Below are 27,055 nucleotides of genomic sequence, written 5' to 3'. Positions count from 1 at the left end.
TTCAGGAACCGAAAGAAATGTGAACAATCTATAAAATTTCACCACAATCCTTGAGAACTTGCTCCAATTCTAAGTTGAGGAACAAGAAAATCCAAACACTAAGCTGAATTCGAGGTTAATTGGATACAATTTTTTAAACTGCGGGCGCCCTGACGGTTTGATATTTTGACTCACTAGCTCAGAATGCAGGGAACCATTGGTCAACTGTTGCCAATGGCAATGTAGTGATACTTCAATTCCCTGAAGCTCCGCCTCTGGCCCTCCCGGAAATTTTCCAGGCTCCTTATAAATCTTCCCGCAGTTTCACCCTCGCCTTCGGTCTGATCCGCTCTTCGTTCGGTTACTTAAAAACAAACCTAACCGAGGTAAACAATAAAGATGACTCAGACGCAGCTCCAGGTACCGGAGACGTTAGGGGATCTGATTCAACAACTTCATGAGATCTTCTCTAGCGATAAAATCAACGTGGAAGAAGTGCAAATGCTGATGGAATCTTATAAAAGTAACCCCGCGGACTGGAGTAAATTCGCAAAATTCGATAAATACAGGTAATTATTTAAATCCGCGGGCAGATTGCAAGCGGCTGGGTCTACAAGTACTTATACTGGACATTTTGACAACCGTATAAATATTTTGCTGCGTTAAATGTAATAAAAGTTTTAGCAGCCCTTGGCCACTCGCTAACCAGAAACTGTAGTGGTGCACTTTAAGTTTTTATTGTTGTAATAAGGTCGAATTGTAACAATGTTTTGACCCAACTTCAGTATCATATTTTCGATAGTTAGGAGTCCAGAAACATGGCAAGATCCCTCAGAAAGAGACAATGGGTCTATTTTAACACGAATGACTTATTTCTTATTTTTGATACGGTAACGTATTGATTAATTAATGTTACTTTGTTACTCGTTCAATAGACAGAAGGACACAGCTGACAATTTACAATTGTGTTTCCTTCGAGAGATCGATGGAGGCTGGATGCTTGCAAGCTTATATTCTGTGTCTCGTCATTTTCTTGACAGCTTGAGTAAATGCAAACTAGTCAGTTTAATGTTCTTTCAGTCACATAGCCTGCAACTCTGCAGGCCTGCTTTTGTAGATTTAATAACTCGGTTGAGGTAGGTATAAGCAGAGCACACCCGTTGCTCAGCACCTTCAGAAGAGCAAATGGATTCTTTTGGGGGTAAGAACAAAACCGTCACTCTCTTTTAAAGTGGTGCGAGGATCTTAAAGGGACTCTGTTTCCGTGGAAAATGTTTGACAGACCTTTACTGAAAAGGAAAAAAAGTATCAGAGAGCAACATTGAAATAGTGGGACTTTTTTTTAAGCTGGGGACAAAAATTTGCTTATTCATCAGATGAGTTTTACCTAGGAGCGAAACTAATCAATTCAATCTGCTTCAATTTCTTCAAATATAGTTAGGAGCAGAGTTTCTTAGGAAATGACGTGTTGACTTGGAGATAAAGTGTAGATTTTGGGATTCTCAAACTGTTCCGAATAACCTTGAGTATTCTTATAAAAGTCAACCCTAGGTGTTGCAATTGCTTGCATTTTGTTCGACCAAAAGATATCAGAGCAGACTTACATCAGTCAGTCTTCGCTGTCATTCGACCATGGTTGATATGTTTCTTAACCGCGGTCTCCTGTCTTTTCCCTATAACCTTTGATCCCTGACTAATCGAGAACCTATCTATCTTTGAATTAAATATACTTAATGGCTTAGCCTCAACAACCTTCTGCAACAATATGTTCCACAGATTCACTATCTGTGCTGAAGAAACTTTCTCTCGTCTCTTCACTCTGAGGCTGTGCCCTCAGGTCCTAGTCTCTCCAACTGATGCGTCATGGCAGGAGAGAGAGAGAGAGAGAGAGAGAAAAAAAAGAGAAAAAGAGAAGGAGAGAGAGAAAGAGAGAGACTGCACAGTTACTGCCTTTGCTGTTTGAATTCATGTATGGTTGGACATTGGAGGGCATCTGGGAAAATTAACAAACAGTGAAACTCACAACTGATCTTGGAGGAACTGTTGAGCGAAGTTCACAGCACAGAATCAGATAAGTTAATCGTTGTTTTAAGTGTGGCCTACAGAGAATCTGCAGTAGTGAGTAGAGTGGGTTCTTTCTTGATTATATGTTTTTGGAGATATGTCTCTTGATTAAACTTAAAATATAAGCCATAGCTATTAATTTAACCTGGGGCAGTGTTTGTAGAGGTATAAGACGGTTTTAATTTCTGGGTCTGTAGATTGTGAAGGAGCAAAAATGGCCTTTAATAGAGTGATATGTACTTCTTGTCAGATGTGGGAGTTTAAAGAAAGTTTAAGGGTTACTGCCGATTATATCTGCCATAAATGCTGTTGGCTGCGAATCTTATCAGTTCGAATGGATCGGTTGGAGAGACAGTTAGATGCAATGAGGAATTTGCAACAGCAACAGTATGTGATGGATGGCAGTTATAGGAAGGGGGGAAAGTCTCAGATACGGTCACATATATGGGTTAACCTCAGGAAAGGTAAGAGAAGTAGGCAGCTAGTGCAGGAGTCTTTTGTGGATATACCCATTTCAGACAGGTATGCTATTTTGGAAAATATAGGGGGTGATGGATTCTCAGGGGAACATAGCATGAACAGCCAAGTTTCTGATATTGAAACTGGCTCTAATGCAATGAGGGGTACGTCGGCTTCCAAGAGATCAATTGTGTTCAGGGATTCTCTAGTCTGAGGTAAAGACAGACGTTTCTGTGTCCAGCAGCGAAACTGCAGAATGGTGTGCTGTTTCCCTGGTGCCAGGATCAAGGGTGTCTCAGAGAGGGTGCAGAATGTTCTCACGGGGCAGAGAGGCCAGCAAGAGGTCATTGTCCACATTGGAACCAACGACATAGGAAGGGAAACGGTTGCGATTCTGAAGGGAGTAAGGCAGAATTTTAAAAAGGAGGTCCTCGTTAGTAGTAATGTCTGGATTACTCCCGGTGCTACAAGCTAGTAAAGGCAGGAATAGGAGGATAGAGCAGATGAATGCATGGCTGAGGAGCTGGTGTATGGGAGAGGGATTCGCATTTTTAGATCATTGGAATCTCTTTTGGGGTAGAAGTGACCTGTACAAGAAGGACGGATTGCACCTAAATTGGAAGGGGACTAATTTGCTAGAGCTGCTCAGGAGGATTTAAACTAGTAAGGTGGGGGGGGTGGGACCCAGGAAGATAGTGAGGAAAGAGATCAATCTGAGACTGTTGAGAACAGAAGCGAATCAAACAGTCAGGGCAGGCAGGGACAAGGTAGGACTAATAAATTAAACTGCATTTATTTCAATGCAAGGGGCCTAACAGGGAAGGCAGATGAACTCAGGGCATGGTTAGGAACCTGGGACTGGGATATCATAGCAATTACTGAAACATGGCTCAGGGATGGGCAGGACTGGCAGCTTAATGTTCCAGGATACAAATGCTACAGAAGGATAGAAAGGGAGGCAAGAGACGAGGGGGGAGGTGGCATTTTTGATAAGGGATAGCATTACAGCTGTGCTGAGGAAGGATATTCTCAGAAATACATCCAGGGAAATTATTTGGATGGAACTGAGAAATAAGAAAGGGGTGATAACCTTATTGGGATTGTATTATAGACCCCCTAATAGTCAGAGGGAAATTGAGACACAAACTTGTAAAGAGATCTCAGCTATCTGTAAGAAAAATAGGGTGGTTATGGTAGGGGATTTTAATTTTCCAAACATAGACTGGGACTGCCATAGTGTTAAGGGTTTAGATGGAGGGGAATTTGTTAAGTGTGTACAAGACAATTTTCTGATTCAGTATGTGGATGTACCTACTAGAGAAGGTGCAAAACTTGACCTACTCTTGCGAAATAAGGCAGGGCAGGTGACTGAGGCATCAGTAAGGAAGCACTTTCGGGCCAGTGAGCAAAATTCTATTTGATTTGAAATAGTGATGGAAAAGGATAGACCGGATCTATAAGTTGAAGAAATTGGAGAAAAGCCAATTTTGACGGCATTAGGTAAGAACTTTCAAAAGCTGATTGGGGGCAGATGTTCGCAGGTAAAGGGATGGCTGGAAAATGGGAAGCCTTCAGAAACGAGATAACAAGAATCCAGAGAAATATTCCTGTTAGGGTGAAAGGAAGGCTGATAGTATAGGGAATGCTGGATGACTAAAGAAATTGAGGGTTTGGTTAAGAAAAAGAAGCAAACATATGTAAGGTATAGACAGGATAGATTGAGTGAATCCTAAGAGTATAAAGGGAGTAGGAGTATACTTAAGAGGGAAATCAGGAGGGCAATAAGGGGACATGAGATAGCTTTGGCAAATAGAATTAAGGAGAATCCAACGAGTTTTTACAAATACATTAAGGACAAAAGGGTAACAAGGGAGGGAATAGGGCCCCTCAAAGATCAGCAAGACGGCCTTTGTGTGGAGCTGCAGAAAATGGGAGAGATACTAAATGAGTTTTTTGCATCAGTATTTACTGTGGAAAAGGATATGGAAGATATAGACTGTAGGGAAACAGATGATGACATCTTGCAAAGTGTCCATATTACAGAGGAGGAAGTGCTGGATGTCTTGAAACGGGTGAAAGTGGATAAATCCCCAAGACCTGATCAGGTGTACCCTAGAACTCTGTGGGAAGCTAGAGAAGTGATTGCTTGGCCTCTTTCTGAGATATTTGTATCATCGATAGTCATAAGTGAGGTGCCGGAAGACTGGAGATTGGCTAACATGGTGCCACTGTTTAAGAAGGGTGGTAAGGACAAGCCAGGGAACTATAGACCAGTGAGTCTGACATCAGTGGTGGGCAAGCTGTTGGAGGGAATCCTGAGGGACAGGATGTACATGTATTTGGAAAGGCAAGGACTGATTAGGGATAGTCAACATGGCTTTGTGCGTGGGAAATCATGTCTCACAAACTTGATTGAGTTTTTTGAAGACGTAACAAAGAAGATTGAGGGCAGAGCAGTAGATGTGATCTATATGGACTTCAGTAAGGCGTTCGCCAAGGTTCCCCATGGGAGACTAATTAGCAAGGTTAGATCTCATGGAATACAGGGAGAACTAGCTATTTGGTAGAAGACAGAGGGTGGTGGTGGAGGGTTGTTTTTCAGACTGGAGGCCTGTGACCAGTGGAGTGTCACAAGGGATTGGTGCTAGTTCCTCTACTTTTTGTCATTTACATAAATGATTTGGATGCGAGCATAAGAGGTACAGTTAGTAAGTTTGCAGATGACACCAAAATTGGAGGTGGAGTGGACAGTGAAGAGGGTTACTTCAGATTACAACAGGATGTGGACCAGATGGGCCAATGGGCTGAGAAGTGGCAGATGGAGTTTAATTTAGATAAATGCGAGGTGCTGCATTTTGGGAAAGCAAATCTTAGCAGGACTTGTACACTTAATGGTAATGTCCTAGGGAGTGTTGCTGAACAAAGTGACCTTGGAGTGCAGTTTCATAGTTCCTTGAAAGTGGAGTCGCAGGTAGATAGGATAGTGAAGAAGGCATTTGGTATGCTTTTCTTTATTGGTCAGAGTATTGAGTACAGGAGTTGGGAGGTCATGTTGTGACATTGGTTAGGCCACTGTTGGAATATTGCGTGCAATTCTGGTCTCCTTCCTATCTGGAAGATGTTGTGAAACTTGAAAGGATTTATAAGGATGTTGCCAGGGTTGGAGGGTTTGAGCTATAGGGAGAGGCTGAACAGGCTGGGGCTGTTTTTCATGGAGTGTCGGAGGCTGAGGGGTGACCTTATCGAGGTTTACAAAATTGAGGGGCAAGGATAGGGTAAAGAGGCAAAGTCTTTTTCCTGGGGTGGGGGATTCCAGAATTAGAGGACATAGGTTTAGGGTGAGCGTGGAAAGATATAAAAGTTCCTACGGAGCAATTTTTTCACACAGAGGGTGGTACGTGTATGGAATGAGCTGCCAGAGGAAGTGTTTTGGGGCTGGTACAATTGCAACATTTAAGAGGCATTTGGATGGGTATATAAATAGGAAGGGTTTGGAGGGATATGGGCCGGGTACTGGCAGGTGGGACTAGATTGGGTTGGGATATCTGGTTGGCATGGACGGGTTGGACTGAAGGGTCTGTTTCCATGCTGTACATCTCTATGACTCTGTGAATAGTGGAAACATCTTCTTCACATCCACTCTCAGTATGGTCTAAGTGTTAATGAGATTTCCCCCCCCCACCACCAGCCCCACCCCAACCTTGTAAACTCCATTGAGTACAGGCTCAGATCCTTCAGCCTTAACCTTAAGATAATTCTGAACTAGGACTGCTCAGTCTCTTTGTGCTTCAGATTTCCAATGCCTTTCCCCATTTAGAAAATTATCTCTGCTCTATTCTTCCTTCCAAACTTCATAATCTTATTTTCCCAAGTTATTCCACCTGCCACGTCATGCCCACTGTCCTACCCTATTGAAGTCTTTTGCAGCCTCATTGCTTCATCAATACTATCTCACATGGGTTTATACATTTGGGCAGCAAGTAAACAACATGCTTCTTTTAATTCATCTTCTGTCCTCAATTGGACAATATCGCCAATATGGCCCTGTTTACATCAACAGTAATTTATGTTTGTATTTGTGTTTTATATGTTGAAATTTGGCAAGAAGTAATACGTTGCAAGACTATTGCCTAATTAAATCACTTGCTTTCAGAGAAATAGCTGTTCACAAGAACTAATGCAGTGCCAATATATTCCCAGTAACAGCCTGATGATATATCTCTTATCATAAGGTTGCTTGAAGAAAGAATGTTTGTTTGGAATTCTAACATTTTCAATCCTGAACCCTAAAGCACTCTTCCTACTGCTCAATCACAACTCGCGAATATCTGAGTCAAAAGGTTCAGTGTTGAGTGTACATGCTACAACCACAAATCCTGAGGAAGTGTTGCATTATCAGACATTCTGTCTTTAGCAGCAGTTAATAAACCCAGGTCCTGTAGGTCTGTCCCTGTAGGTTGACACAATCTTTAACTTTCTAACATGCAGATGATCTTGTCATTATCACATTATTGTTTGTGGGATCTTACTATGCATAGACCGGCAACTGTGTTTTAAACATTACAATAGTATGTAAGTGTTTACTTTAATTCACTGAAAAATGCCTTGTGACATCATGATATAAAAGAACAAATTCTTTCTTCAGACATCATAGGATTAAAATAATATTATTTGGTTAATATACTTCAGTTTTTAATCCCTTGTATCTTTATACAGCAACCCTAAATCATTTGAGTCTTACTAAATAGGAATTAGTCATACAAAGATACAGAGCACTTTTGTTAAATAAGTGTCCATGTGAGAGTGCAGGATTACAGGAAAAACATCACTTTTATCAAGCCAATATCTCCAGTTGTCTAGTTTGAAATCTACTAATTGGTTTGCTGAGATGCTTCAGAGGACAATTTGTAATCAATGATATTGTTCTAGGACTGGAATCACATGTGATTTCTTCCATAAAGACAATTAATGGATTAGATTACTTTTGGATTGAAAATTTCAAACTGCAACAGTAGGATCTGAATGTATATCGCCAAATAATTTACTATGAAAATATATGGTGTTTTTGTTAAGATAAGGAAGGAAATAACTGTTGTACATTTGTTGATATATGCAAAATAAATCTGAACTTCATAATAATTGAGTAAAGACTAAAAGGTGAAATGACTGTTGTGATATTCCAGATAGTTATTTGTGATTAGCCGCTGTTATAGGTATGAAGAAGAGAATTGAACGTTTTTGTTTTACCACCTTCTATCCACAAAAGTTGAAATTTGTAAACAAAAAGATTCTTATTTCTTTACCACTTTGCAACAGGCAGTGTGTATTTCCCTTCAACCTTTTTACTTGTCAAGTTCAATTTTTAAATGGCTCGCAACAAAGTTGTTTTAGGCTTTAAAACAGTCGAGGAGAAAGTGAGGATTGCAGATGCTGGAGATCAGAGCTAAAAATGTGTTGCTGGAAAAGCGCAGCAGGTCAGGCAGCATCCAAGGAACAGGAGAATGACAGTCATGCATTCAAACCTGGGGAATGTTTGTCACAGCACATACATATGATAACCTCCACTAGATATTAATTTGTTTTTTTTTTAGTTTGCATCCAGAAAAATCAATGTATTGTGAAGGTTTTTCTCAATGAGCTTGTACTTGGATGTGTGCAATTTGCTGAATTTCTGGATTGTTCTAATGTTGATGAAGACACAAGATGGTGTTGGTCCACTTTTGATGTAAATATGAGATTTCTTCCTGAAAACTAAGTTTCAAAGAAGTTGAGACCTGAGGCTAAGCCTGGAGTCTGGCTGCGGTGTCAGGTGGTTTAGATGCTTCACAGACTAATGTTAAAAGTCACGAGATCTTTACCAGGCTAAAGTAAGTGTTCAAAAAATATATAATTAAACCTTTTTACAACATCTTGGAGCTTTGATCATGTGATGCAAGTTCCTAGGTGAATCTGTTTCAATTTAATGAGATATTTTCCATGTAACAATTACTTGCATCTCTGTGACTATAACAATAGTTTGTATGAGATCAATGGTGAGCTTTCAGCACCATTTCATGCACAATGAGATTCAATAGATCACCTTTGTTTTGAACTGACTGGGGAATCGTGGTCTGTTTGTTTGTGGCTTGCAAGGTCCACACAGTGCAAGGGTATGATATTCCAGGAGGATGATAGCTGAATTTTACCTGATCGGTAAATACCGATCAGAATCCTTCCAGTAATTGTACAGGTAGTTCTCCTATAATGCCATAGTTGCATTCCAGCGAAACCTTGCGTAATAGAATAACATTTAATAGAAATAATGGCGCCTATGAGAAAAGTGGAGTCGGGGCAGAAAAGCAAAAGGTAACTCATGATCGCTCAAAAACCACTTAAAAGCCTAATGCAAAGTAAGGCACAGCCTGAATGAAGGCTGAAATCATATTTATAAATGAAACAAAAGTAAATTTAACTCAGTACATTTAAAAAAAAAATGAAAGCAAGTGGTTCTCCATTCAGTATCTCTCAGAAAGCTGCTCTGATGGTAGCTGATATCAGCGCATGCACATTATGGCACAAAGACCAGTGCTGACATCGCACATGTGCCGAACAGCATTAAGACCGGCACCAACATTGCGCATGTCTAGAACAGCGCAGACACCGGTGGATGTGCAGAACAGCGTGGAGATTTCAGCATGGACATCGACACCTGCGCAGAACAAAGTGCGTGAACCGATCCCCGCTGGAAACTCGCTATTGCGAACAGAGATAAGCATTCTCAGAAATACCGATCCCTAATTCTTCAGCGACATTATAACCAAATCTGCTGTCAAAATGCGCATTATCCCAGAACTACTTGTACTTAATGTGCATCATGTGATGGGTCATGATTTAGTCCAGCAAAGTTTGTTTTAGAATTTAAACAAGTGTAAATTTTCAAACAATTTATGATGTCGTCATAAGTTGTGTTCATGACAGGCACTGTAAACCCAATGAAACAATGGAAATGAGGTTTCCTGGGTAGTGATGGTGGGTGTTGCAGAAAGAACTTTGTGAAAAACATATGGCTTAAGTTAAAATTAATAAAGCAGTGATGATTGGTAAGCCAGAACTTTGGAAGAACTGTGGTAAGTTAAATATTTTAATCAAACTTTTATTCACTGCTAATGTCCTCATCTAGTGTGACAGTTAAATAAACACGCAGAAGGGCAAAGTCAGCAGACACATGGGAAGAACACAATCTGCAATTTCCCTACTGAGCCACATAACATCCTGACATGGTACTCCATGGGCAAGACGGCATACAGAACTTTGAGAGTCAGGTGGCAGAAATGTGTAGTGGCTATCGCTCAGGAGAATTTGCTGGGGAAGCTGAGGGGTCTAAATATGGATAGATCACCTGGACCAGATGGACTACATCCCAGGGTCTGAAGGAGATATCTGGGGAAATTGTAGAGGCATTTGTGGTGATCTTTCATTAATCACTGGAGTTAGGGACAATCCCAGAGTACTGGAAAATGACAATGCAAAAGCCTTATTTAAGGAGGTTGGGGGGGGGGGGGGGGGAGGTGGCTCGGCAGAAGACAGGAAGATTATAAGCCAGTTAGCTTGACCTCTGTTATTGGTAGATTTTAGAGTATTATTAAGGGTAAGATTGCAGAGTAATTGGCAGTGCACAGTAAAATGGAGATGACTCAGTATGTCTTCATTAAGTGGACATCATGCCTGATAAAGCTGTTGGAATTCTTTGAGGAGGTAATGAGCAAGTTAGTCAAAGGAGTCAGTAGATGTGATCTATTTGGATTTTCAGAAGGACTTTGACAAGGTCCTGCACAGGAAGTGCTAAATAAGATAAGAACCCCTAGTGTTAGTAGGCAAAGAAGTGCCAGATGGAATACAATGTTAGAAAGTGTGAGTTTTTTTTGATTAGATTACTTAGTGTGGAAACAGGCTCTTTGGCCCAACAAGTCCACACCGACCCTCCGAAGGGCAACCCACCCAGACCCATTCCCCAAAACCTTACACTACGGGCAATTTAGCATGGCCAATTCACCTAACCTGCACAATTTTGGACCGTGGGAGAAAACCGGGGAGAATGTGCAAACTCCACGCAGACAATTGCCTGAGGCAGGAATTGAACCCGGGTCTCTGGCGCTGTGAGGCAGCAGTGCTAACCACTGTGCCACTGTGAGGTTATGCACTTTGAGAGAAAGAGTAGCGGTGTAGACTGTTTTCTAAATGGGAAAAGGCTTTGGAAGACTAAAGCACAAAAAGAATTCAAAGTTCCAGTTCAAGATTCTCTCAAAGTTTACATGCAGTTGGCAGTTAGGAAGGCAAATGCAATGTTAGCATTTATTTCAAAAGGGCTCTAACACAAGAGTAGAGATGTACTGCTGAGGCTGTATAAGGAATATTGTGAGCAATTTTGGGCCCTGAATTTAAGGAAGGTTGTGCTTGCAGTGGAGGGTGCCCCGAGGAGGGTTACAGGTATAGCCCCAGGGTTGAAGGGCTTGTCATATGAGGATTGGTTGAAAATTGTGGACCTGCACTGGATGCAGTTTAGAAGGATAAGTGAGAAATCTCATTGATACTCACAGAATACTGAGAGGCCTAGATACAGTGGGCGTGCAGAAGATGTTTCCACTCATAGTACAGATTAGGACCCCGGGCACAGCCTCAGAGTATAGGGACAGCCTTTTGAAACTGAGATGAAGAGGAATTTCTTCAGACTCACTGGTATAGAGGCTGTAGAGAACAAGTCATTGAGTCTCTCTAAGACAGGGATAAATATGTTCTTGATTAGTAAGGGGTTATGGGGAGAAGGCGAGAGAGTGGAGTTGAGAAACATATCAACTATGATTGAATAACAGAGCATTGGCCGTATGGCTTAATTTGGCTCCTATATTTTAAGATCTTATGACTTTTCCTTCACTGCCACTGGATTAACATCTTTGTTCTCCCTTCCCAACAGTACTGTAGGTGTACCAATACTTAGATGAACTGAAGTGAGTCAAAAGACAGTTCATCGTCATTTTCTCCAGGATGCGTAATAAATGTTGGTCTCCCTCACACCTGTGATCACGTTTTTTTTAAAAAAACAATTCTCCAAAATAAATTTTGTAACAAAAGACTGAAACAAAAAAAACTGTCAACTAAAAGCCAAAACTGGATTTTATTGCAAGATGAGAATTGTGCTAGTGGGGGTGCCAAGGAGGTCTGATAGAGCACATGGTGGGAAAATATGGTATTTTGGGTAGCAAATGGATGGTATTGAAGATAAAAGGAAGTGTTCCCCAGCACAAAGGTACATGTTAAGGGGTGGGGGAAAGAAAGTTCTGAAAGGAATAGCCTGGAGGGATTGTCTAGGATGCAGGTTTCCTCTTGAGACAAGAATAACACTTCTATCCCAACAAGAAAACAGGGATTTTAGAAAAGCATATAATCTATTGACTATTCTGTACCCTGCCATACCTCAATCCTGCTTGCCACTAGCTTTAACTAGTGGGACAAAACTCTGTGTTATTCTGAGTTCAGAAAGTGATGGGGTCCTCATTGTGCCTGATGTTCAGGTATTAATGAGACCTAAGGTAGGCGGCTTCCATGAAAATAGAAACTGTTCACCTGGAAATGATGATAGGTGACAGCAGAAAAAATGTGACTGTCATTTTAAATCTTCACTCATCCTATTACCATCAAACAAACAAGGTTGAATGGGATTATTAAGTTATTGCTTAAATAGTTTTAATAATACAAACTGTAAAATAAGACTGAATAGGTCCAGAAATGCAACTTGCATTGGTTTATGTTACTAGTACAAAATGCATTATGCATAATGCAAACTGCAAAATGATTGGTTTTCTTAGCAAACTCCATCATGTAAAGAATTTTTACAGGAGCAAAAAAAAGTACAATGTTGTTAACCAATTACTATATTAAAAGAATGGAGGTAATGAGGTAGTTGGCCAGTACTATAATCTTTTTGCATGCTTTGTTCTTCAGACTACACCCTCCTGTTAATCACTCCTCACTAAATCCCAATGATGGAAAAGCTTTCAGCCAGAATCCTGTATTCAGGAATTATCTTACTACCTTCTCATCTTTTCAAACAAATCATGCTGACATTTCTTAGTCTTGCAATAAGAAACACTATTTTGGTGATGAGTGGGGGTTTAAACATTAAAAGGTGCTACATAAGTACACATCACTTAATAAAAATTAGAATGAGCACATCATTGCCATCACAAAGGAGTAACTTTCTCAAGTTACAGCTACATTGTGCACATTAATGCAAATTAATCTTTGTTGAAGTTTGCACACTGAGTGAAGACAATCATGCTGGGTGAACAAAGTTAAAGATTATACAACACCAGGTTATAGTCCAACAGGCTTAATTGGAAGCACTAGCTTTCGGAGTGCCGCTCCTTCATCAGGTGGTTGTGGAGTACACAATTATAAGACACAGCTACAAATTCTGTGTCTTACAAATAAATTATAATTTATAAATTATGAGAATTGTGCTTGTGGGGGTGCCAAGGAGGTTTGATAGAGCACATGGTGGGAAAACATGGTATTTTGGGTAGCAAATGGATGGTATTGAAGGTAAAAGGAAGTGTTCCCCAGCACAAAGGTACATGTTAAGGGGTGGGGGAAAGAAAGTTCTGAAAGGGATAGCCTGGAGGGATTGTCTAGGATGCAGGTTTCCTCTTGAGACAAGAATAACACTTCTATCCCAGCTAGCCAACAAGAAAATAGGGATTTTAGAAAAGCATAGAATCTACTTGTGTGATTTTTAACTTTGTACACCCCAGTCCAACACCGGCATCTCCAAATCAGGCTGGGCGGATAAACACAGGAGGTTTGCAGCTTGCATTTTACAACAAAAAAGTGAAACAGAATTTCAAAATGTTTGTGTTTATATTCTCAGTCTTCGGATACCCACTGGAAACTGTGGCCCTTATTTAGAGGGGCAAATTACATATTGTGCATGACAGCCCCAAAGCACACAACGAATCTATTGTGTCCACACCCTGCAGCCTTGTTTATGAAAGCAAAACATAACTGAGTGCTGAAAACCTGAAGAAAAAATTGAAGATGCTGGAAATTAACTGAGCAGCTCTAGTGCCATATTTAAAGTCCAGCTGTGCATCAGTCACAAATAGCCCTTCACAGTACATGTAGTTGGAGGGAAATGGAAAACAACATTTGAGGGTATAGAGAGAGCATGGGTGGTATTTCATTGGAAATGCCAATCTCAGTCAATAGGGTACAGATTTCCTGGAGTGTGCTCTGAGATGTTGGGGATGGGTGAAGGCTCATAGGAACAAATGGCAAGCTGAAGCCTCCAGATACGTACCCTGACATTCAGGTCTGGAACTATCACTGTTACACTCTGCCACGTTGTAGAATAACAAATTGTATATAAATGAGATGAGTATAACTAAAAATTCGATGCTAGTGCATGTAAATAGGCCTCTCATCACTCATTAGTGAGATACTTGTTTAATTGTTAAAATCTTACAAACAAGGCATGAGAGTAGGCCATTTGGCCCTTTCAGAGTTGAAAAATGTGGTGCTGGAAAAACACAGCAGGCCAGGCAGCATCCGAGGAGCAGGAGAATCGACATTTCGGGCATAAGCCCTTCCAGCACCACATTTTTCAACTCTGGTACTCCAGGATCTGTAGTCCTCACTTTCTCCCACTTGGCCCTTTCAGCCAGCACAAAATTCAGTAAGATCATGGCTAATAAACTCTATGTTCCTGCATACTCTTGATAATCAAGAATCTATCCAACTCTACTTTAAAAATATTTAAAGATTCTGAATCCACTGAGGAAGGAATTCCAAAGACACAGTCCTCAAAGAGAAAAAAGTCTCCTTATCTGTCTTAAATGGGTCAACCCCTAATTTTTAAACTATGATCCCTAGTACTAGATTTTCCCATAAGAGGAAACATCCTTCCGACAATCACCTGGTAAAATTCACTCAGGATATTGGCCAGGTATTCAGCTTACCCACTCAAATGCAAGTTAATATTCAGACCAGGCTAGAAGTCAGCATCCGAGGTATTCGTCTAATAAGAAAGCAAATTACGGTCCACTGGGACTATGGTAATTTTCATTTTTCAAGTGATTTCCCTTATTTTAATTGGCTTGCCCTACTTCAATTTCTGTCAGTAGGTAAGCGTACATACTGTAGCTCCGTGATACTGACACAGCTAGGTAATATTCTAACATAATGCCAGATCATAGAATCCCCACAGTGTGGAAGCAGGCCACTTGGCCTATTGGGTCCACACTGACCCTCTGAAGAGCATCCCACCCAGATTCTATTTGTACACCCCAGTCCAACACCGGAATCTCCAAAGTTAAAAATCACACAACACCAGGTTATAGTCCAACAGGTTTAATTGGAAGCACACTAGCTTTCGGAGCAACGCTCCTTCATCAGGTGTTGGACTATAACCTGGTGTTGCGATTTTAACTTTGTCCACCTAGACTCAACCTTCCCACCCTATCTCTGTAACCCTGGACACCATGGGGCAATTTAGCATAGCTAATCCACCTAACCTGAACATCTCCAGACTGTGGGAGGAAACTGGAGAACCCAGAGGAAATCCACACAGACACAGGCAAAATATGCAAACTCCACACAGATGTTCGGCCGAGGGTGGAATCAAACCCTGTGTCCCTGGTGCTGTGAAACAGCAGTGCTAACCACTGAGCTGCATTAATCTTGATGGCCAGATCTTTCTTCCACCCCAACCCCAGATTATATTGGAAAGAGGATAAATATTGGCCAGGACACCAGGGTGAACTCTCCTGTTCTACAAAACCTGGATAAAATAACTGGCTGGTAACATTATCTTTTAGCAATCTTTCCCTCATCTAAAAACCATATTTTTGAGATCAGAAGAACTTGATTCTCAGTGCCTGTCTATGTTGAGTTCAATAGCTGTTGTTTAATGATATTAGTTTAACCATAATTCACTTTTAAGATTGTAATCAATTCCAGATTTAGACACTAGGGACACCTGAAAAACCAAGTAAGGTGGTCAAATGTTGTGCCTGGAAGGCGGAAAATGTTCTGCCCTGCTGCGTCCTGCTTTCACAGGTGTACATTCTATGACTCAGTATTACTGAGGCTTCCAAATGAGACTGAGGGAGGGCCAGTGTTCCAGAGGAGGACAAAGAAAATGCTCCAAAGATACCGCTCGTGAATGGTTCGCTCCCAATCGTTCAGAATAACGACAAATTCTGCATAAAACTGCATCACACTTTGAATTACAAAGTCTTGAGAGGCAGAACAACAGGACAGAAGGAATGAAAGGAAGTAAATCCTGCATTCTGAATCCCACTACCGGTGGGATATCCTGCCCAATGTGCCCAAAGACCTGCAGGTAAGGAATTGGTTCTTTCAGTCACACGGAGACCCATGGCAGAATCATGCAATCCTGACTGGATCTCATCTTTGAATTGAAGGACAGATGGCATAGACTAGGGGGCCAAGGAACTAATTGGACACTCTGCACAACCATAACTTTGCTGGAAGTTCAGCAGATAATTAATTTACATCGGCAATATAATTCCATTGAACTTGTGACAAAGGCATGGCAGCAGAGCAAGAGAAACCTCAAGGAATCTCCCAGTAAAAATTGCTTGGATTTCAATGCCCACAGGAATCTCAAACCGTCTGCAAAAGATCTTTTAGATCAGGCAGGTCTGACCTTTTTTACACAGACAAAATTGAAGTTTCACTAAATGTGCATTGAATGTAGTTTCACAATTCTACATCTGTATTTATTGATGTGAATCTAGTTCAAGCCCAGTGGCAGAATAGCTGCAGAACACTTTGAATTTGTTCTGAATTATTTGCATTTGTTAAACCAGAACATACTAGCCGAGACCATGACTTTGTGTTATAGTGTAGGACAGATGATAATGACTTGGCAGCACACTTTACATTGTCTCCAAATTTTTTGTTTCCAGAATGGAAGTAGAAATCAGGAAAGGTGTAAAAAAGTTGATGATTTACTGTTACCTATCACACAAAGTTGATGTATCCCCACTACATTGTTATTTTAAACTACGTAGGTGCATGGCCTTAAAGCAACATGGAACATATCTGCTAGTGTTCACTTTTAAGGTGTGAGATAGGCATCCATGAAGCAATCATAAAGTGGCTGTATATGGCAATAAACAGACTGCACAACAAAACAGAATTGAAGGGAACAGTACACTGCTGTGTAATATTTGCTCATTGCAATTATATGCCATTGTTAAAATAGTGACCAATACAATGATGCCAACTTAAGTATAATTTAAATGCAGCTTAATGCAGTTTAAAAGCTTAATTTCATAAGAAACCCAGCAATACTAGATTAATATTTGCTGGTATGATCGAAAATTCTTTTAAGGGCTATTTATGTTATAAGCAGAAGTATCCAAAGAAAATGGGGAGAAATATTATTTTTGCCACCCAATGATGTTTTACTTGCAGCCATGACTTGTGGGTTAATTTTTAATTCCTGATGAGTTATTGATCCAAAGCCTGCCCCAGATCTGTTTACTGCACAAGATTGTTTTTGAAATGTTTGTATTATTGCTCTCCATTAACTGTAGTAACCCCACTGTAATTTCCTCATTGTGTACACAGCCTGTTTAAATATTAAACAGTTGATCCAAAACAGGATGACTCACACGAGACAGATGATATTGTATGGAGTTTTTAGCCTGAAATACAAGAGTCTCATGAGTAACTGTCACTGTCTGAAATATCCCTAACCCTTCACTCAGGCGGAGGTATTTGGAATTCACTGCCTGAAAGGGTGGTAAAGGCAGACACCTTTGAAATGTTTAAGTATTTTAGCTGAACATATGAAATCCCATAGCATACAAAATTCTGAATTAAGTACTGGAAAATAGTACTAGAGTAGATAGCTTGATGACCAGAATAGGCCAAAGGACCTCTTTCCAGGCTGTATGATTATCATGGCTGTTTAGGGTGAAGGTTTGCTCGCTGAGCTGTAGGTTTGATATCCAGACGTTTCATTACCTGGCTAGGTAACATCAGTGGCGACCTCCAAGTGAAGCGAAGCTGTTGTCTCCTGCTTTTTATTTATCTGTTTGTCCTGGGTGGGGTTCCTGCGGTTTGTGGTGATGTAATTTCCTGTTCATTTTCTGAGGGGTTGATAGATGGCATCTAGATCTATGTGTTTGTTTATGGCGTTGTGGTTAGAATGCCAGGCCTCTAGGAATTCTCTGGCATGTCTTTGCTTAGCCTGTCTCAGGATAGATGTGTTGTCCCAGTCGAAATGGTGGGTTTTTTTTCCTCCGTGTGTATGGCTATGAGGGAGAGGGGGTCGTATCTTTTTGTGGCTAGCTGGTGTTCGTGTATCCTGGTGGCTAACCTTCTTCCTGTTTGTCCTACGTAGTGTTTCTGACAGTCCTTGCATGGAATTTTGTAGACGACGTTGGTTTTGTTCATGGGTTGTACTGGGTCTTTTAAATTTGTTAGTTTTTGTTTGAGAGTGTTGGTGGGTTTGTGTGCTACTAGGATTCTGAGGGGTCTTAGTAATCTGGCTGTCATTTCTGAAACTTCTTTGATGTATGGTAAGATGGTTAGGGTTTCTGGCTGTGTTTGGTCTGCTTGTCATAGTTTGTTCTTGAGAAATCTGCGGACTGTATTTTTTGAGTATCTGTTCTTCTTGAATACGTTGTATAGGTGGTTCTCCTCTGTTTTCCAAAGTTCGTATGTGCTACAGTGTGAGGTAGCTCGTTGGAATAGTGTTCTGATACAGCTTTGTTTGTGTGTTGGGATGGTTGCTGGTGTAGTTAAGTATTTGGTCAATGTTTGTTGGTTTTTTGTTTACGCAGGTTTGTAGTTCTCCGTTGTCCGTTCTTTCGACTGTGACGTCTAGGAATGCGAGCTTGTTGTCGGTTTCTTCCTCCTTGGTGAACTTTATGCCTGAGGGTGTTGTTGATGATGTTAAATGTCTCTTCCATCTTGTTTCGTTTTGTGATGACAAAGGTGTCATCTACGTAATGGACCCAGATTTTTGGTTTGATGGCTGGTAGGGCTGTTTGTTCTAGTCTTTGCATTACCACTTCTGCTATGACAACACATCTATCCTGGGACAGGCTTAGCAAAGACATGCCAGGGAATTCCTAGAGGCCTGGCACTCCAACCACAACGCCATAAACAAACACATAGATCTAGATACCATCTATCAACCCCTCAGAAAACAAACTGGAAATGACATCACCACAAACCCCAGGAACCCCACCCAGGACAAACATAAATAGAAAGCAGGAGACAACAGCTTCGCTTCATTTGGAGGTCGCCACTGATGTTACCTAGTCAGGTAATGAAATGTCTGGATATTCAACCTACAGTTCAGCGAGCAAACCTACACCCTAAACCTCAACCTGAGCTACAAACCTTCACAAACCTTGCAAAAAGGTATCATGGCTGTGCATTGCCTTTCCAGGCATCAATTGACAATAAAAAGAAAAAAAAACTGCATTGATAGAACAATCCTCTGGATGCCCTAAAGCATTTTACTGTCAATTGGTTATTTTTTGCGACACAGTCACTGCTGTTTTAGAAAACCTGGCTTTCTACATTGGTCAGAGAAAAGACATTTCCTTGATTTGTTAAGATTAACTTCATACTAAGTGGCCAGTAACCACCTGGTATCTGGATCACACTGCCTGAAGATCTACGCAACTCCAGACCATTGATATTCACAGGTGAGGTGCCGGAAGACTGGAGGTTGGCAAACGTGGTGTCACTGTTTAAGAAAGGCGGTAAAGACAAGCCAGGGAACTATAGACCGGTGAGCCTGACCTCAGTGGTGAGCAAGTTGTTGGAGGGAATCCTGAGGGACAGGATGTACATGTATTTGGAAAGGCAAGGACTGATTTTGGATAGTCAACATGGCTTCGTGCATGGGAAATCATGTCTCACAAACTTGATTGAGTTTTTTGAAGAAGTAACAAAGAAGATTGAGGGTAGAGCAGTAGATGTGATCTATATGGACTTCAGTAAGGCGTTCAACAAAGGTTCTCCATGGGAGACTAATTAGCAAGGTTAGATCTCATGGAATACAGGGAGAACTAGCTATTTGGATACAGGACTGGCTTAAAGGTAGAAGACAGAGGGTGGTGATGGAGGGTTGTTTTTCAGACTGGAGGCCTGTGACCAGTGGAGTGCCATAAGGATCGGTGCTGGGCCCTCTACTTTTTGTCATTTACATAAATGATTTGGATGCGAGCATAAGAGGTACAGTTAGTAAATTTGCAGATGACACCAAAATTGGAGGTGTAGTGGACAGTGAAGAGGGTTACCTCAGATTACAACAGGATCTGGACCAATGGGCTGAGAAGTGGCAGATGGAGTTTAATTCAGATAAATGTGAGGTGCTGCATTTTGGGAAAGCAAATCTTAGCAGGACTTATACACTTAATGGTAAGGTCCTAGTGAGTGTTGCTGAACAAAGAGACCTTGGAGTGCAGGTTCATAGCTCCTTGAAAGTGGAGTCACAGGTAGATAGGATAGTGAAGAAGGCGTATGGTATGCTTTCCTTTATTGGTCAGAGTATTGAGAAGTTGGGAGGTCATGTTACAGCTGTACAGGACATTGGTTAGGCCACTGTTGAAATACTGCATGCAATTCTGGTCTCCTTCCTATCAGAAAGATGTTGTGAAACTTGAAAGGGTTCAGAAAAGATTTACAAGGATGTTGCCAGGGTTGGAGGATCTGAGCTACAGGGAGAGGCCGAACAGGCTGGGGCTGTTTTCCCTGGAGCGTCGGAGGCTGAGGGGTGACCTTAGAGTTTACAAAATTATGAGGGACATGGATAGGATAAATAGACAAAGTCATTTCCCTGGGGTCGGGGAGTCCAGAACTAGAGGGCATAGGTTTAGGGTGAGAGGGGAAAGATATAAAAGAGACCTAAAGGGCAACTTTTTCACGCAGAGGGTAGTACGTATATGGAATGAGCTGCCAGAGGATGTGGTGGAGGCTGGTACAATTGCAACATTTAAGAGGCATTTGGATGTGTATATGAATAGGAAGGGTTTGAAGGGATATGGGTCGGGTGCTGGCAGGTGGAACTAGATTAGGTTGGGATATCTGGTCGGCATGGATGTGTTGGACCGAAGGGTCTGTTTCCATGCTGTACATCTCTGACTCTATGACTATTCTAACTGTTCCACCCATGCTTAGGGTGCCATTTTATAGTGTCCTGTCAAACCTCATTAGCTTTTAAATCTACCAACTTAATTTAAGAAAAAGCAATGCTCAGTATAAATCTTTCCAGACCTCTGTGCTTTCTAACAAATATACAGATATAATTGTGATATTGAGCAGCACGTGTAAAATTGTAACTACCTAGAGGGAGAGGACCTTGCTAACTGTTTAATTATTCAGAAAACCGAGTAATTTCATTTATTAGAGATTAAGACTACCGCTAAATTAACTATAAAGTTCACGATACACAACCAGTGCCCATGGGATCAAAGATTCAGCCAATAAGAAAAGGGGAGGAAAAATGTGCTTATTTTCATATTTCTAATGGGCTTTACTATGAGGAACATTGGACTTGGGAGCAGGATTAGGTTTCTCTGTTTCTCGACCCAACTCCACCATTCAATAAGATTTCAGTTGCTCTGCTTGTTGTCTCAACCCCACTTTCCTGTCTGCTCCCATAGCCCTTCAAACCATTAATTGCTTTACTTCTATCTTAATCAGACAGAAATTGATTTGTTTGTGCCAATTTTCTGTTGATCAAAAGAGTTGAGCACCACATCATATAAATTTGAATCAAGTACTCCTGGGCTAGATATGGAGTATTAGACTGCCTTTTTTCCACTCCAAACTGATTAGGGATGGTCAACAGGGCTTCGTGTGCAGGAAATCATGTCTCACAAACTTGATTGAGTTTTTTGAAGACGTAACAAAGAGGATTGATGAGGGCAGAGCAGTGGATGTGATCTGTATGGACTTCAATAACATGTTTGACAAGGTTCCTCGTGGTAGATTGGTTAGATCACATGGAATACAGGGAGAACTAGCCACTTGGATAGAGAATTGGCTCAAAGGTAGAAGACTGAGGGTGATAGTGGAGGGTTGCCTTTTAGACAGGAGGTATGTAACCAGCGATGTGCCACAAGGGTCACTGCTGGGTCCACTGCTTTTTTGTCATCTATATAAATGATTTGGATGTGAATATAGGAGACATGGTTAGTAAATTTGCAGATGACACTAAACTTGGTGGTGTAGTGGTCAGTGAAGAAGGTTACCTGTGAATACAACGGGATCTTGATAAGATGGGCCACTGGGCCAAGGAGTGGCAGATGGAGTTTGATTTAGATAAATCTGAAGTGCTGCATTCTGGAAAGGCAAATCAGAGCAAGTGTAATCAGAGTGATGCACATAATCGTAAGGTCTTGGGGAGTGCTGTTGAATGAAGAGACATTGGAGTGCAGGTTCATAGTTTCTTGAAAGTGGAGCCATAGGGTGATAGGATAGTGAAGAATGTGTTTGGTATGCTTGCCTTTACTGGTCACTTCATTGAGTATAGGAGTTAGGAGGTCATGTTGTGGCTGTACAGGACGTTGGTTAGGCCACTTTTAGGGTATTGCGTGCAATTCTGGTCTCCCTGCTATAGGAAGGATGTGGTGAAATCTGAAAGGGTTCAGAAAAGTCTTACAAGGATGTTACCAGGATTGGAGCTATAGGAAGAGGCTGAATAGGCTTTGACTCCTTTTCCTGGAGCATCAGAGACTGAGGGTGACCTTTACTGAGGTTTATAAAATCATGAGAAGCAAGGATAGGGTAAAATAAACAAAATATCAAAATGTCAAAAAAATTTGAGTAAATATGTCCCAAAATGACTGCAAGATGCAAGTTGTTTTAAAGAAAAGTGGAAGTCAGAGTGGTACCAGAGGGCATGACAACTGTTTCTACACAAACTGTAAACATGCTAAATAAGATATTTTTGGTATCTAACGGGAAGAGATTTATGATCTGAACTGGGAACTAACGGGTATTCCAGAGATAAACTACAACTATATTGACGTTATTACCAGTGTAGTTCCCAACAAGGTGTGGCGATTTGTGTAAATAAATAAATACTCACATTTATAAGATGCACCCACAGCAATTATTGAGGAAATTATAAGAACAATTACAATAAAATTCCAGAAATCATTGTATACTGAACAGTTGCTGGGGTCTGGGGAGAGAAATGTTACTCCAAGTTAAAAGAAATGATAGAAAAAGTGTTATTTTTGCTGTGTGTAACCTGTTTGTTTAAATGTGCAGCATCTTTAATTTTTATTTGTGCTGAGCATCTTGGAGGGAACAATCTATGAACATTTGCCACTTCCAAAAGACACTGCTAGAAACCTGCAGGTTTGGTCTAGATTGTGTAAAAAGTTCAGCAAACCAATCTTAAAAGTAATGTTTGGATACAAATAAAATGGGATAACAAAGCCACTATGGCAAGACCACCTCACTGTGAACCCAATCTAATGTACTGATTTTATTTGAGGATGTGACAATGGACCTTGGTAGGGATAAGATAGTGGATGCAGAATACTTTGATTTGAACAAGGCCCTTAATCCATTAGGAAATCTCTCTCAATAGATATACATACTCAATTGAACACTGGTCCTAATACCAGTGTGCAGGATGCTGTGTTGAGCATTATTTGCTACTTGGTGGCAAACATTATCCAATATTTCCTTGGTCTCGATGCCACAGCATTGGACCACCAGTATCACAAGGAGCACCACAACCCAATCTCCTATGAGGATTGAGAAAGCAATTGGTATGTTGGAAGGAAGATTTCTACGCCTGGACAAGTCAACTGACTAATGCAGAATGTTCTCCGCATTGTCTTTAAACTGGTCGTAGCCTTCTTTGCCATGGACAGTTATTGTCCATAATTGCAGTGATTATTGTCAGATAGGGACCAGCAGAGCCCTGCAGATAAAATTGAACACACTGCCAAACATCTGGTTAATTATAAACAAAATATTATCAACATTGGTAATGCAAGGACACATGAGATGATGAAAAAATACTTGATCAGCCTGTTCTGTCCAAAGTTTTTTTGTCAGATTTATTGTTTTTCTTCAGTTTAAATTGGTCATTTTATTATTGCTAATCCTCGAGTATCAGTACACATTTACCTTACACACAATCCTGTTCACAAAGCATATTATAGGGATCAGAGGGGAAAACAGAGCAGCAAATATTCCCCAATTGCATTGTTGATGAGAGGGAACTTTCCTGTCCTCTCAACCTACAAAATTATCAATCAATTCGTTTGAATTTTTAAATGTAAAAACGAACAATGTTTTCACTGGCTGTAGTCTACATTGTAATGGAAATGATGAGCTTCACTCAGTCATTTGAGGCTTTAGGAGGATTGAGAATAGAAACCATCATATCCCTCAGCAGGGTAACTCTCAACCATCTGCAGAGAGTCAAAGAGATGTACAACACCGAAACAAACCCTTCCGTCCAACTCGTCCATGCCGACCAGATATCCCAACCCAATCTAGTCCCACCTGCCAGGACCCGGCCCATATCCCTCCAAATTCCTCCTATTCATATACCCATCCAGATGCCATTAAATATTGCAATTGTACCAGCCTCCACCACTTCCTCTGGCAGCTCATTCCATACACGTACCACTTAGTTGCCTCTTAGGTCCTTTTTACATCTTTCCTTTTTCACCCTAAACCTGTGTCCTCTAGTTTTGGACTCCCCCACCCCAGGGAAAAGACCTTGTCTATTTATCCTATCCATGCCCCTCATGGTTTTATAAATCTCTATAAAGTCTTCCCTCAGCCTCTTCTCTCCAGGGAAAACAGCCCCAGCCTATTCGACCTCTCCCTATAGCTCAAATCCTCCAACCGTGGCAACATCCTTGTAAATCTTTTCTGAACCCTTTCAAGTTTCACAACATCCTTCCGACAGGAAGGAGACCAGAATGAACTGGAAATCCCAGGATAGCATTAGAATAGCACTGTGCAGTCCTGTGCATCTTATGCCACTCAAACCTTCAGGAATATCACCACATTAAAGGAAACTTATTTTTCCAAGAAGCTAACAAAGAGGAAATAACTTGAATTTAAGGTGTGTTAAATCCTCAGGGACATTAAAAATAATTGACTATAAAAAAAAATTTCTAAAGTGCAGATTTTGCTTTTTGTAGAGAAACCTGATACAGTCAGTTTCCACACATCCACAAACAATAAATGACGTGGAGATGCCAGTGTCAGACTGGGGTGGACAAAGTTAAAAATCTCACAACACCAGGTTAGAGTCCAATAGGTTTGTTTGGAAGTACAAGCTTTTGGAGCGCTGCACCTTTGTCAGGTAGCTAATGGAGCAGGATCATAGGACACAGAATTTATAGCAACCAATCAGAATGTCATACGACTGATACAATATATTGAACAAATCTAGATTGCTGTTACGCCTTTTATCCTTTAGAATGGGTTGTAGGTTTTGATTCATTAATATGTAAATCCTAGAACTTCTTTCAATTCACATTCCTGAGATAGCTTAAGGTTTTATATAAAAAAGTGACATATAAGCTAAGGTAATGCGTTAAAGGTGTGAGGTTAGAGTCTGTCTGTATCCCAATCTTGAGTCAGATTGGTTCCAGTTCCAAAGTAGGAATTTATAAAATGTCACATGATTTGATTACCTACAGGTTGTGTGCTTTTTGAATATAATAGAATGTATCTCCAAATACATTTCTGCACATGGAAGTTCACCCCATAGACTTATGTGTGCCTGCATGTGAGGAAGAGAGAGGGGAAGGGGAAAGAGAGATTTTTCACCTCTATCTGAACTGAACATATAGACAGGATCTCCAATATTTAATGTGATATCATTTCAGTAGTAGCTCAGATTGTTTTCATTCTATTGTGATGCTTAAACCAAAACATTGAGTTTATGGTGAAAAGAATGCTACTGATATTTTCTTCACTGTAACTCCTTACTACCAATATTTAGGATCTAAATTCTGTCATACCATGTGCCAAAATGCTCGATCTGCTGTCATCCTGGTAGTCAAGCTTGATCCAGGATCTAGATTCAGTGTTTCCACTTCAGTGGATATTGATGTTTTATGTTTGTTTGTTTGCAAAATTTAAGAGTTTTGCCAAAAACTGAGCAGACAGGTCAAGAAAACCTCTTTCCTCATACTACTGTACATGGTGACCTCACAAACAGTACCCTTCATTTCTTGCCAGTACATTCCATTCTTGAGGCAGTGTTGTGAAATGTTCATGATGGATAAAGTCAATAAAACAGACTGCATAGAAATGAGTCAAATTAAAACCACATAATCACTTTCTCTCTCTGTTCCCGACCCCCACAACCAATTCATTCTAACCTGCCCACGTCACCACCTGCTGTGGCCAAAGCTGGCCTCATGCAGTACTATACATTTATGGCAACTCTGATCAAGGGCAGATCGTGAACATTATGGCCTTACCAAGCTGCCTTTTTTGACAGTGCTGACAGAACACTAACCTTTTAAGGAGTCTTAACCTATTGTTCAAGCCCCGGATGGAAGGCTGGTGGTATGGAAGTTCTGTGCGTAAGTATACTCTGTGATTATCAGTGATGGATTATATCTTTTACAACTTATTGATGCACCAAGCAACTAAAAGAATCGCTTCATTCTTTATCCAATAGATGTCTAGACACTGACATAGCTGACTTTCTTTATGTACCAATGTTGGTCCTATTCACTTAAATGTGAATATACCTTTAAAACTTTGCCATGCAATAAAATTTATTCAAGCTCTCTTCCCTTTTTAATTGGAGTGACTAATACAATACTAGATTTCTTGTGTGTATCCTTTGTGTAAAGATTGTCAAGATAAAAGAATCAGACTCAGAATCATAATCTTTTGTTTTAACTGAGTTAAAAAGGATTTGTCGTCATGTTATCTGCAATGCTGATAATTTCAAAGGCTGAGAAATTGATTCCACTCAGGATCAGGATTCTGTGTTGCGAGGTCAGACTCTGATTAAGTTCATTCTAATCTGCACCAATTGCCCTCGGCTCCAAAGGGGGGGGCGAACCAGCATTATCCTTTGTTTTCTGTGGAACACTGCCAGGAAGGCTCTTGGATTCCAGAATCCAATATTATCTAACAAAGAGGTGGGGTATCCAGATGGGTTTCCAATCAGTCAGCATGTGGAAAATCTTAGAATCTATAAATTGGTGCTGTGCTTTGAGAGAAGGATTTAAGAATTTCAAAAACTTTTTTTGCCACTTTAAATGAAGACTTTTCAAATCTTCTCTCCTATCAACTGTCTAGTGGGAATCCAAGATGTGCCCAGGCTAACATAAGCATCTGCCTCATTTACCTTGACTCCTAACACTTAGAAACCAAAGCAATTTATATCCCTAAGCACCTATAGTGATGTGTTACAACTTCCAGTTTGCCACAGACCAGGAGTGCAAATGGTCATGGTTTTGCTGTATCTATAATAGCAATCTAGATGCAGACTAGTCTAACCAGTACCTTCATCATT

At 40.7% G+C, this 27,055-nt stretch overlaps 1 protein-coding gene across 1 annotated transcript in view; it reads left to right on the top strand.

Annotated features, from left to right (window-relative positions):
- Positions 1 to 284: 284 nt before the first annotated feature.
- Positions 285 to 27,055, top strand: part of LOC122565196 (cysteine dioxygenase type 1) — a 47,296-nt gene continuing 20,525 nt past the window's right edge. The window contains exon 1 of the mRNA XM_043720912.2: positions 285 to 548. Coding sequence (XP_043576847.1) covers positions 379 to 548 — 170 coding nt within the window. The 5' untranslated portion in view covers positions 285 to 378. The remainder of the gene's footprint in view (positions 549 to 27,055) is intronic.

This window comes from Chiloscyllium plagiosum, unplaced genomic scaffold (genome assembly GCF_037043375.1).
Source record: "Chiloscyllium plagiosum isolate Xiang-an unplaced genomic scaffold, Cpla_swu_hap1 HiC_scaffold_28, whole genome shotgun sequence".
Lineage (NCBI taxonomy): Eukaryota > Metazoa > Chordata > Chondrichthyes > Orectolobiformes > Hemiscylliidae > Chiloscyllium > Chiloscyllium plagiosum.
The sequence above is the reverse complement of the archived record's forward strand: the minus strand, read 5'-3'. Positions and strand labels throughout refer to the sequence as shown.